The following is an 11779-nucleotide window of genomic DNA, read 5'->3' on the forward strand; positions in this document are numbered from 1 at the left end:
TCCGGTTTTTGCTTATACTTTACAGTCCCTTGATCGTTCTGTATGCGGTTTTTTGCACCCAACGACTTTTAACGTCTTCCGTTCACGGTATTTAAAATTACTTTTCACTTAACTATACTATTATTCGTGTTTTCGTAGTTTTTCGAAATTTTCTCGTGGCAGTGGTTTGCCATAGTCGCGCCGTTACTCGCGCCGATTATTCCGCCGGACTTATGACGCAGTAAAAGCTATAACTGTATTTCAGCTCTACTTTAAATTAGCTAATTTTACTAGCATCGTCTGCTACTTTCGGTTTGAGCCTTTCGGGCTTGATTTCTCTTATTTTTACCAATGCCTGCGGCTAAGGACCCGTGCATTAGCTGCGATAAACCCATATATGGCAAGCAGGCTATTGTGGTCTGCTCTGGTGGCTGCGGAAGGCGTGCTCATAAATCTTGCACCGGGGACTTTTTTACCTGCACGAACTGTAAGTCTTCAAATCGTCTATCGCGCAGCCGTCAACAGTCTCGCACGTCCCTAAGCTCTTTATCTGAGCAACGCAATGCCTCGTCAGCCTCTAACAGCGACCTCAGTGACTCTCATCCTGTATCAAAACAGCCCTGTTCACATTGCACGTGCGCTTCAGTTGAAGATATAAATGACTTACTTACTAACCTACTCCGCCCGGACAGTCTAACGCGGGAACCTAATTTGGTTTTGGACAAATTGCTTCAAAAAATGGATGCCCTCGAGACATTAGTGATGACCTTAGAATTAAAAAGCTCCAATCAGCAGTTACAACAGGAGCTATCTGAGCTTCGTGTTACCGCTTCTGCCTCATCTATCCAGAGCGATACTGCACCAACTCTCCCTCAGGGCCGTTCCTTCAATGCCGCTGCTACACATTTCCCAATGCTCGGATTACTTCCACCATCTACATCGGCAACTTCGGCGCTTCGGCGACCACAATCCGTGGTTCTGCCACCTCCAGCAATTCCGCCCCAACCTCGTGTCCGCAAGCCCACTAAATCGGGTTCTGCCGTTAACTCTAAAATAAAAACAGCAAGCCGAGAGCCTAGGCGTCCACGCAAGGCCCTTTTCGTTAGCTGGCTAGATCCTGATTTACTCTCTTCTGACCTGCGCACTACACTTGTTGAAGAAGAGGGCATTCAGTCGGCTCTCTGCGTCCGTCTTCGGCCGAAAAATCCCAACGCCTCACACTCCTCTTTCTACGTTACCTGCACTGACGAAGATGAATTCACAAGACTTTCTGATCCTGACATATGGCCAGTGGATTGTCTCATCGCGGACTTTGGCGGGCCACTCCGTGATGCCTACAAACACAGTAGCGAGCTTACTCCACCGCCTCAAACAAACTAGTAATAATGCCGATATCAATAGCTTACCAGAATGTGCGCGGATTACGAACAAAGGCTAGTGAATTTATGGCTAATGCCATATCGTTGGACTTTGACATTATTTGTCTTACGGAAACATGGTTTAACAATGAACACTTTAATTCGAACTATTTTCCGGATACTTACCTTGTATATAGAGCTGATAGACCAGATATTGATTATAAGGATGTTAGGGGTGGTGGCGCTCTAATTGCTATTAAGAAATCAATCGTTAGTATTAGGCGGCATGATCTTGAGGGCGTCGCGGAATGCGTCTTTGCACAAGTTAAGTTGCGTTCCGACGAGTCCCTCTTAATCGGCGCTGTCTATTTTCCCCCTTCTTCCAATGACACCATTTATTATACGTTTAAACAACGCCTTCTCAAAGACTTACCTGACCAGGACACCAATTTATTACTCCTTGGTGATTTTAATTTACCAGGTGTGCACTGGACCACTAATGACACTCTGGGCTGCACCACCCTTACTACTAAAAAAGCGCGTCATATTTTCGAGATATGTTATTTCTATAATCTTAGGCAATTTAATGACTTAAGAAACTCTTGTGATAATGTTTTGGACTTATGCTTAGCTAATGTTAATGACTTAGATATTTTATCTTTAAGTGAACCTTATGTTAACCCGGATGCCTATCATCCTCCCTTTCTAGTTAATTATCCGATTCCCTCGTGTCCACCACCCCTCATACTGAACTCATCATATAAATTCATGAATGGGAACTATTTTCACCTCTACAATACCTTGCGCGACTGCGATTGGCTAACCATATTAAATTGCCAAGATGTTAATAATTGCGCTAAATTGTTGACACTCTATATTAAGCGCGCTATGGATGCTGCCATACCTATCCAGGTCGGTAATCGAACCTCTTCATTTCCGAAATGGTACTCTTCTGAGTTGCGTTCTGCCATTTGTCGCAAGAAATACTACTTTAAGAAATATAAGCGTACAGCCTTCCTGCCTGATTTTATTAACTATAAAAAACAACGGGCACTAGTAAGACAATTTTCAAAGCGTGATAAAAACTTCGAGGGTAAACGTGTCTGTCGTGACGCACTAACTCATCCTAAGAAATTCTGGAACTTTGTTAACGGTAACATCAAAGATGTTTCCCATCGCATCTCCCTGAAAATTGACAAGGAAATGGTAACTGATCCTGAGTTGCTTGCATCTCATTTCGGGGACCATTTCTCTCGAATATCAGTAAATAGTACTCCATTCAATAGTCGCTATGATTATGACTCATCTTCTATCAGGCATAACGCATTATCCTCCATGTTTTTCACGCATAACGACATTAATAGTGCTATTACCAAACTCCCCAACAAAAAGTCCACCGGCACGGATGGTATACCAGCCTTTATTTTAAAAGGTTGCCATGACCTCTTACTACAGCCGCTTGCCCATATTTATAACTTATCTATCACGAAACAGACATTCCCTACCATTTGGAAAGAAGCGGCGGTTACCCCTGTATTTAAATCTGGCGCAGCTTGTGACGTTAAAAATTATCGTCCCATATCTTTATTATCCACACTTTCCAAGCTATTCGATATGCTTGTACATACTAAATTACAGGAGTGGTTTAATACCTTTCCAAATGATTGTCAGCATGGTTTCGTGCCGGGGAGGAGTGTTGACACGAACCATGCGGCATTCATGGACTACGTGGCACCGGAGGTCGAAAGTCGTGGTCAAGTCGATGTCATATATCTCGACTTGGCCAAGGCTTTTGATCGTGTTTCCCATGACTATTTACTGGATAAAATGCGCATATTGGGTGTTGGCGGTGAGCTTCTTGGTTGGTTTAGTTCCTATTTACACCAAAGAATTAACCGTATTAAGTGTAATGGTGTACTCACCTCCGTTGAGTACAAGGTCAATTGCGGGGTTCCACAGGGTTCATCTCTTGGCCCTTTGTTATTTAACTTATACGTATACGAATTGCAATATTTAATTAAATACTCAAAATTAATAGCCTTTGCGGATGACCATAAGGTCTGTAAAATAATTAATTCCTCTGATGACTGCGCGGCTCTCCAAGCTGATTTAAACGTAATAACGGCGTGGTGCGACAGGAATAATTTGCCTGTCAATCCTACTAAGTCCCAACAGGTCGCTTTCACTAGGCGCATAGGTAGAAAAATATGCTTTCCTTATAAGGTTGGGAACTCTCCCATTCCTCGAGTGTTAAGGGTAACCGACCTCGGTGTTATATTCGACAGTGCCTTGCTTTTTCGGGAGCAGGTAACCTGTACCGTAAATCGTTGCCGTAGGACATTGGGAGTGGCTTTAAAACTATGTAGGCCCCTCAAATCCCTTAAACACTTCCGACTGCTCTACCTCAGTCTTGTCCGCTCACGTCTTGTATACGGTTCGATAGCTTGGAGTGGCTGTAGTACTTACCTACGGAAATGCATAGAGGCCGTTCAGCGTAAATTTGTTTCATATGTCCATACATTCTTCTTGCGTAATCTAGATTACGACTCTCTTAATTTATTAAATCACTTGGGCCTTCCGTCCATAGACTATCACTTATCAATGATAGACATTAAATTCCTACATAAATTAATTCATGATCAAATTACATTGAGTGAGCTACTTGCTAAACTAAACTTTTTGGTTCCCCTTCGTCTTCGTAAAAACGTAACTTTTCATGTGCCTTGTAAAGATCTAAATCCAATCTATCGTATGCAAAAAACTTATAACAATTTTTCTAACCAGTTCGATATCTTTTCAATGAAACTTAAACAAATCTGTTAGCCAACATAGTTTTTGTAATTATTATGTAAAAATGTAAATATCCTGTAATTGTATTCAACACTCTACTGTGCATAATCTAGTGAACTACTTGTATAGTTTTTTTTATGCACAATAAAAATCAATTTCATTCATTCATTATTATTATTATTATTATTATTATTCAGTTCTCGTGCTGATAAGAAGTGTTTTTTATCGCTCGTGCTAACTTTCGTTTTTAAACTCGCGCAGTTATAATTTTCAAACTTATTTTTAAAGTGGTGATTTAGCCGAGTCTTAAGGATATAAACTATATGCAATTTCATTGCTATTTCCTCGATATTGAACCCTCTTGGTTGATTTTTTCAACGGATCTGCCGCTGATGGCACCGTCGTCAGATAAGTGTTTAAATTAGTGTTTTTTTTCTGCTCCGCGCGGTATTGTGCCTCCTTTTGAGGTTTTTCAATGCCTCCGCCTAAGGACCCGTGCGTCTGCTGTGGCCAGCCTCTTTTTGGGAAGCAGAAGCGTACGCAGTGCTCTGCTGGGTGCCATAGACAAGCTCTCTCGACTTGCTGCGCGACTTCCTTTACATGCAAGGAATGTAAAGCGTCTAAGAAAGCTGCCCGTATGAGTAGTTCATCAAATACATCAACTCTGAGGGAAGTTTCCATTGACCCAGCTAATACTGGGGAAAAGGCCTTAACACTAAACGAGGTCCATGACGCTCTCAACCATCTTCTGCGTTCTGACAGTTTAACCCGAGAGCCCGACTCTATCCTGGATGTTATATTACATAAATTGGACAACACTCAGTTATTGGTCGTAAATTTGCAAACCAACATTGACAAGTTGGAAAAACGTGTTGACTCCCTTGAGAGAGAAAATGCCAGCTTGAAACTCCAAATTTCTACACGGCAGCCAGAGATTAATCCTCCCACTGGCTTTGCGGGATTTCGTGCCCCACCCACGTTTCCTCCACTAGTTAATCGTGACCCGACGGTTCCGGTCATCACTCATGGTACTTTTGCCATGAAACCACAGCAGAATGGGCCTACTGCCACTTCCGATCGACAACCACGCCGATCGGCAGAGCGTAAGGCAGTTATCTCCGGTTCTTCCCTGAACAGCAGAATTAAGGCGGCTCCGCGAAGGCAACGGGTTACAAAAAAGGCCCTCTTTATTAGCCGTTTGGACGGTGATTTGACCTCCCAGGAATTAAAGGACTTTTTGATTGATGAAGCTGGCATAAAGTCCGCTCTTTGTATCCGTCTTCGTACTAAACACCAGAACGCGAGACATTCTTCATTCTCTGTCACTTGTGAGGATCAATCGGAATTGGCTGCTCTTCGTGAACCTGCTGTTTGGCCTGTTGACTGCCTAATCATGGACTTTTATGGTGAACTCAAAGATAGCCAAAAACATAACTCGGAACTCGACGGAGAACCCACAGACCAGGTGGATATAGCTAATCCTCCCACAGACGACAACGATGATTGACCTACAATTTGCTTACCAAAATGTGCGAGGTTTACGAACTAAATCTAATGAATTTTTTAAAAATGTTATTGCCAATGACTTTAGTATTATCTGCTTAACAGAAACTTGGTTAAATGACACCCATTTTAATTTGGATTATTTTCCTAATAATTACTCGGTTTTTCGCGCGGATCGCCCAGATCCGGAGTTTCATAGTGTTCGTGGTGGCGGTTCCCTGATTGCCATAAAACGGTCCCTCGTCTTTACCAGGCGCCCGGATTTAGAGGTTGCTGAGGAGTGTGTTTTCCTGGAAATAAAATTAGATGGTCATACCACTTTAATCCTTGGTTGTGGCTATTTCCGGCCTTCAACGACGGATGCCCAGTATCGGATTTATGCGTCGACATTAATTGATAAACTAGGAACCTTCGACGGAAAAATATTATTGCTAGGAGACTTTAATCTCCCTGGTGTTGACTGGGGACTTTATGGCACTCAGGGCTGCTCCGCTATTACTCGGTTAAAAGCGCCATTTATTTTTGATGTATGCTATGAACTAAATTTGAACCAAATTAATAAGCCTGTCGGCGCAGGTAATATGCTAGATCTCTGTTTAACAAACATTAATGGGCTAACTCTTTCCACATTACACGATCCTTTCGTGCCTATCGATAATTATCATCCGCCGTTTCTAGTCACACTTAACGCTGATTTCTCGATACCCACGCCCAATTCTGCCCAGGCTATAACTTTACTAAAGGGGACTACTTTAAACTTTACTGTCTCGTTAGAGATTTTGACTGGTCAATTGTGTACAATTCCCATGATGTTAATTGTTGCGTAACCCAACTCACACAGTGTTTGGTTAGAGCTATGTCCGAAGCCATACCTTTAAAGCCTTCGCGACCGCGGGCAAGATTTCCTCACTGGTACTCTCGCGAGCTACAGAATGCTATTAAAAGAAAAAAATATTATTTCAAAAAGAAAAAGCGTACAGGCGCTTTGGCAGACCTTGACAGTTACCGGTCGCTTCGTGCAAAGGTCACGAAACTTCTTGATCGCGACAAGTCCATCCTGGCTGGCCAGGTTTGCCAAGACGCACTAGCCCATCCCAAAAAGTTTTGGAGATTTGTAAATAATAATATAAAGACTCGGGAGAATGTAATTTCATTGAAAATTGGTACCAAATTTATATCGGATTCGGAAGATTTAGGGCGTACCTTTGTTGATCATTTTTCAAACATTGCTGTTGATAAAACCATACCAGGCACAAAGTACGATATGGACACCAGAAACTTAGTCACTGACTCTTACTGTGATCAGATTATCTCCCAATCTGATATTTATCACGCTATCATGAAATTACCGAACAAGTTATCCACTGGAATTGATAAAATTCCTTCCTTTATAATTAAAGGTTGTGGCGATTTGCTTCTGCCAGTCTTAGAACATATTTTTAATTTGTCTCTGCGCACGCGATGCTTTCCTGAATTTTGGAAAAAGACAGTGGTCGTTCCAGTTTTTAAATCTGGAGCATCATGTGACGTCAAAAACTATCGTCCGATATCCTTACTTTGTGTCTTGGCCAAGATTTTCGACCGTGTTCTGCACCAACATTTGCAACGGTGGTTTGGTTCTTTACCAAATAATTGCCAACACGGCTTTGTCCCTGGCAGAGGGGTGGATACAAACCACGTGGCGTTTTTAGACTATGTAGCTCCTCAGGTCGAAGGTCAGGGTCAGGTCGACGTGATTTTCCTCGATCTCGCTAAGGCTTTCGATCGGGTTTCTCACGCCTACCTCGGTGATAAGCTTGAAGCACTTGGATTGACGGGCAATTTGTTGGCATGGGTGAAAAATTACTTGGCTGGTCGCGTTAACGTCCTGAAAGGTAACTCTCACATTACTAATTCTACGTACGCGGTCTCCTGTGGTGTTCCGCAGGGTTCCTCACTGGGACCGCTGTTATTTAACATCTATCTCTATGACTTACAATTTTCGATTCGGCATTCTCATTTACTACAACTAGCTGATGACAATAAAATTTCCAAAATTATTAATTCCAAAATTGATAGCCAGCTATTGCAACAGGACCTTGATGCGACTGCTATTTGGTGCTCAAAAAATAATCTCGCTATTAATCCAGCCAAGTCAATCCACGTGTCCTTCACTAGGAGGGTCTCACGTGAGATAATCAATTCTTATTCGGTCTCTAATGTAGATATCCCTTGTAAAAATTCTGTTAAAGACCTTGGTATTCTATTTGACCGTGGATTATATTATACCGACCATATTACCCGTACGATTGGTTTGTGTCGCCGAACACTTGCTGTGACTCTAAAAATTTGTAAAAAAATTAAATCTTTAAGACATTTTCGAATACTGTACCTAGCTTTAGTTCGGTCTCGCGTGTTATATGGTTGTCTCGCTTGGGGTAGTAGCGCTCTGTACCTTAGAGCTAAATTGGAATGTGTCCAACGTAAATTCATAGCATATTGCCATACATATTTTCTTCAGAATGAATTATATGACTATCACCATTTACTCGAAGTTCTAAATTTAAAAACCCTTTCTTACCTTTGCCAATTAAATGACTTCAAATTTGTTTACAAATTAATTAATAACCGGTTGAACTTGCCCAATTTAATAGAAAAATTAAGTTTCCATGTGCCTCGATCAACGCGGTACCCTAAGACTTTTACTGCCCCTAAAAAGATACTTGTTCCTTTAAATCGGATGCAGGCTACAATTAACTCCATAGGTGATAAATTTGATTTATTCTCAATAAACTTTAAAGATATTAAATAGCGCAGCTTAATTTCACATGTCTTAAAACCTATGGTAACTAGTCGATGATTCCTCAACATTGTAAATATTTGTATAATTGTATATTTGTATTCTGTTTTTTTTTCTTATCCCTGTGTATGATCTCGTGAGCCAGTAGGCTTTTTTTATACACAATAAACTCCATTCATTCATTCATTCATTATTATTATTATTATTATTATTATTATTATTATTATTATTATTATTATTATTATTATTATTATTACTACTAGAATCAATTAATATCTTAATTCCCAAACGACTACGAAATGTGCATACATTCTATATTCCCCGTAAAAGTATTAATCCAATTATCCGAATGCAAAGTATATGCAATAATTTCACTAATAAATTTGACATTTTTTTCGACAAATTAATTGATGTAAAAAAACTTTTTCTGTATGGCTGTAAAGAGTAATTTTTGAAAAGTGTTTTCACAATTATTAACTTAACTGTGGATGTAGATGGTTACTAAATGTATTAAATATATGAGATGACATTAATCAATACTAAACAAAAAAAAATTTAATTCAATGATTTAATTTATTAAATTTGTTCGCGATTCTAATTCTCTTGTGTTATTCTCATGATACTCTGTAGTTTACATTTTTTTTTATTTTTGACAAATTAATTGACGCTAAATTACCTCTGTATGGCTGCAAAGAATAACTTTTGTAGTAGTAATATATATATTAACTTCTTTTGATTGTTACTTAGGTCTTATGATTTTCTTTGTGAACTGTGCATGTTCTCGTGAGTTGTATACAACTTTTTTCATGTACAATAAACCCATATTTCATTTCATTATTATTATTATTAGACTTACCTGACCAGGACACCAATTTATTACTCCTTGGAGATTTTAATTTACCAGGTGTGCACTGGACCACTAATGACACTCTGGGCTGCACCACCCTTACTACTAAAAAAGCGCGTCATATTTTCGAGATATGTTATTTCTATAATCTTAGGCAATTTAATGACTTAAGAAACTCTTGTGATAATGTTTTGGACTTATGCTTAGCTAATGTTAATGACTTGGATATTTTATCTTTAAGTGAACCTTATGTTAACCCGGATGCCTATCATCCTCCCTTTCTCGTTAATTATCCGATTCCCTCGTGTCCACCACCCCTCATACTGAACTCATCATATAAATTCATGAATGGGAACTATTTTCACCTCTACAATACCTTGCGCGACTGCGATTGGCTATCCATATTAAATTGCCAAGATGTTAATAATTGCGCTGAATTGTTGACACTCTATATTAAGCGCGCTATGGATGCTGCCATACCTATCCAGGTCGGTAATCGAACCTCTTCATTTCCGAAATGGTACTCTTCTGAGTTGCGTTCTGCCATTTGTCGCAAGAAATACTACTTTAAGAAATATAAGCGTACAGCCTTCCTGCCTGATTTCATTAACTATAAAAAACAACGGGCACTAGTAAGACAATTTTCAAAGCGTGATAAAAACTTCGAGGGTAAACGTGTCTGTCGTGACGCACTAACTCATCCTAAGAAATTCTGGAACTTTGTTAACGGTAACATCAAAGATGTTTCCCATCGCATCTCCCTGAAAATTGACAAGGAAATGGTAACTGATCCTGAGTTGCTTGCATCTCATTTCGGGGACCATTTCTCTCGAATATCAGTAAATAGTACTCCATTCAATAGTCGCTATGATTATGACTCATCTTCTATCAGGCATAACGCATTATCCTCCATGTTTTTCACGCATAACGACATTAATAGTGCTATTACCAAACTCCCCAACAAAAAGTCCACCGGCACGGATGGTATACCAGCCTTTATTTTAAAAGGTTGCCATGACCTCTTACTACAGCCGCTTGCCCATATTTATAACTTATCTATCACGAAACAGACATTCCCTACCATTTGGAAAGAAGCGGCGGTTACCCCTGTATTTAAATCTGGCGCAGCTTGTGACGTTAAAAATTATCGTCCCATATCTTTATTATCCACACTTGCCAAGCTATTCGATATGCTTGTACATACTAAATTACAGGAGTGGTTTAATACCTTTCCAAATGATTGTCAGCATGGTTTCGTACCGGGGAGGAGTGTTGACACGAACCATGCGGCATTCATGGACTACGTGGCACCGGAGGTCGAAAGTCGTGGTCAAGTCGATGTCATATATCTCGACTTGGCCAAGGCTTTTGATCGTGTTTCCCATGACTATTTACTGGATAAAATGCGCATATTGGGTGTTGGCGGTGAGCTTCTTGGTTGGTTTAGTTCCTATTTACACCAAAGAATTAACCGTATTAAGTGTAATGGTGTACTCACCTCCGTTGAGTACAAGGCCAATTGCGGGGTTCCACAGGGTTCATCTCTTGGCCCTTTGTTATTTAACTTATACGTATACGAATTGCAATATTTAATTAAATACTCAAAATTAATAGCCTTTGCGGATGACCATAAGGTCTGTAAAATAATTAATTCCTCTGATGACTGCGCGGCTCTCCAAGCTGATTTAAACGTAATAACGGCGTGGTGCGACAGGAATAATTTGCCTGTCAATCCTACTAAGTCCCAACAGGTCGCTTTCACTAGGCGCATAGGTAGAAAAATATGCTTTCCTTATAAGGTTGGGAACTCTCCCATTCCTCGAGTGTTAAGGGTAACCGACCTCGGTGTTATATTCGACAGTGCCTTGCTTTTTCGGGAGCAGGTAACCTGTACCGTAAATCGTTGCCGTAGGACATTGGGAGTGGCTTTAAAACTATGTAGGCCCCTCAAATCCCTTAAACACTTCCGACTGCTCTACCTCAGTCTTGTCCGCTCACGTCTTGTATACGGTTCGATAGCTTGGAGTGGCTGTAGTACTTACCTACGGAAATGCATAGAGGCCGTTCAGCGTAAATTTGTTTCATATGTCCATACATTCTTCTTGCGTAATCTAGATTACGACTATCTTAATTTATTAAATCACTTGGGCCTTCCGTCCATAGACTATCACTTATCAATGATAGACATTAAATTCCTACATAAATTAATTCATGATCAAATTACATTGAGTGAGCTACTTGCTAAACTAAACTTTTTGGTTCCCCTTCGTCTTCGTAAAAACGTAACTTTTCATGTGCCTTGTAAATATCTAAATCCAATCTATCGTATGCAAAAAACTTATAACAATTTTTCTAACCAGTTCGATATCTTTTCAATGAAACTTAAACAAATCTGTTAGCCAACTTACTCACGCTAACCAGTTCTTACCACGACTTGGCCCCGCAAACGCGTCGGCTACTCCTACCATTCAGCACAGGGTTGCAAAACCGGCTAAAATGGGGTCCGCCGTCAACTCTAAGTTG

The 11779-nt window shown here is 40.3% G+C and overlaps 1 protein-coding gene and 2 long non-coding RNA genes across 4 annotated transcripts; 1 reads left to right on the plus strand and 2 right to left on the minus strand.

Annotated features, from left to right (window-relative positions):
• The first annotated feature begins 1364 nt into the window (after window positions 1–1364).
• On the plus strand, window positions 1365–5417 carry LOC149713766 (uncharacterized). Its single transcript, XM_089844685.1, has 3 exons — window positions 1365–3669; window positions 4595–5332; window positions 5389–5417. The coding sequence occupies exons 1-3, from the start codon at window positions 1365–1367 to the stop codon at window positions 5415–5417; spliced, it is 3072 nt and encodes a 1023-aa protein (XP_089700811.1).
• Window positions 5418–5453: 36 nt separating this feature from the next.
• LOC149713767 (uncharacterized) lies at window positions 5454–7339 on the minus strand. 2 transcript variants are annotated; one of them, XR_016371503.1, is made up of 4 exons: window positions 7187–7339; window positions 6625–7099; window positions 6503–6565; window positions 5454–5920 (listed from the first exon to the last, which is right to left on the minus strand). It is a non-coding gene; the product is annotated as an uncharacterized LOC149713767 (long non-coding RNA). The 2 variants fall into 2 exon arrangements; XR_016371502.1 differs by lacking the exon at window positions 5454–5920 and having other exon boundaries at window positions 6369–6565.
• A 2150-nt stretch (window positions 7340–9489) lies between these two features.
• Window positions 9490–11555, minus strand: LOC149713768 (uncharacterized). Its single transcript, XR_016371504.1, has 3 exons — window positions 11509–11555; window positions 11098–11451; window positions 9490–11017 (listed from the first exon to the last, which is right to left on the minus strand). It is a non-coding gene; the product is annotated as an uncharacterized LOC149713768 (long non-coding RNA).
• Between the last annotated feature and the right edge of the window lie 224 nt (window positions 11556–11779).

Source organism: Phalangium opilio, unplaced genomic scaffold, assembly GCF_054372755.1.
Source record: "Phalangium opilio isolate 3A_F unplaced genomic scaffold, DU_Popi_V2 ptg000009l_1, whole genome shotgun sequence".
In the NCBI taxonomy this organism is placed as follows: domain Eukaryota; kingdom Metazoa; phylum Arthropoda; class Arachnida; order Opiliones; family Phalangiidae; genus Phalangium; species Phalangium opilio.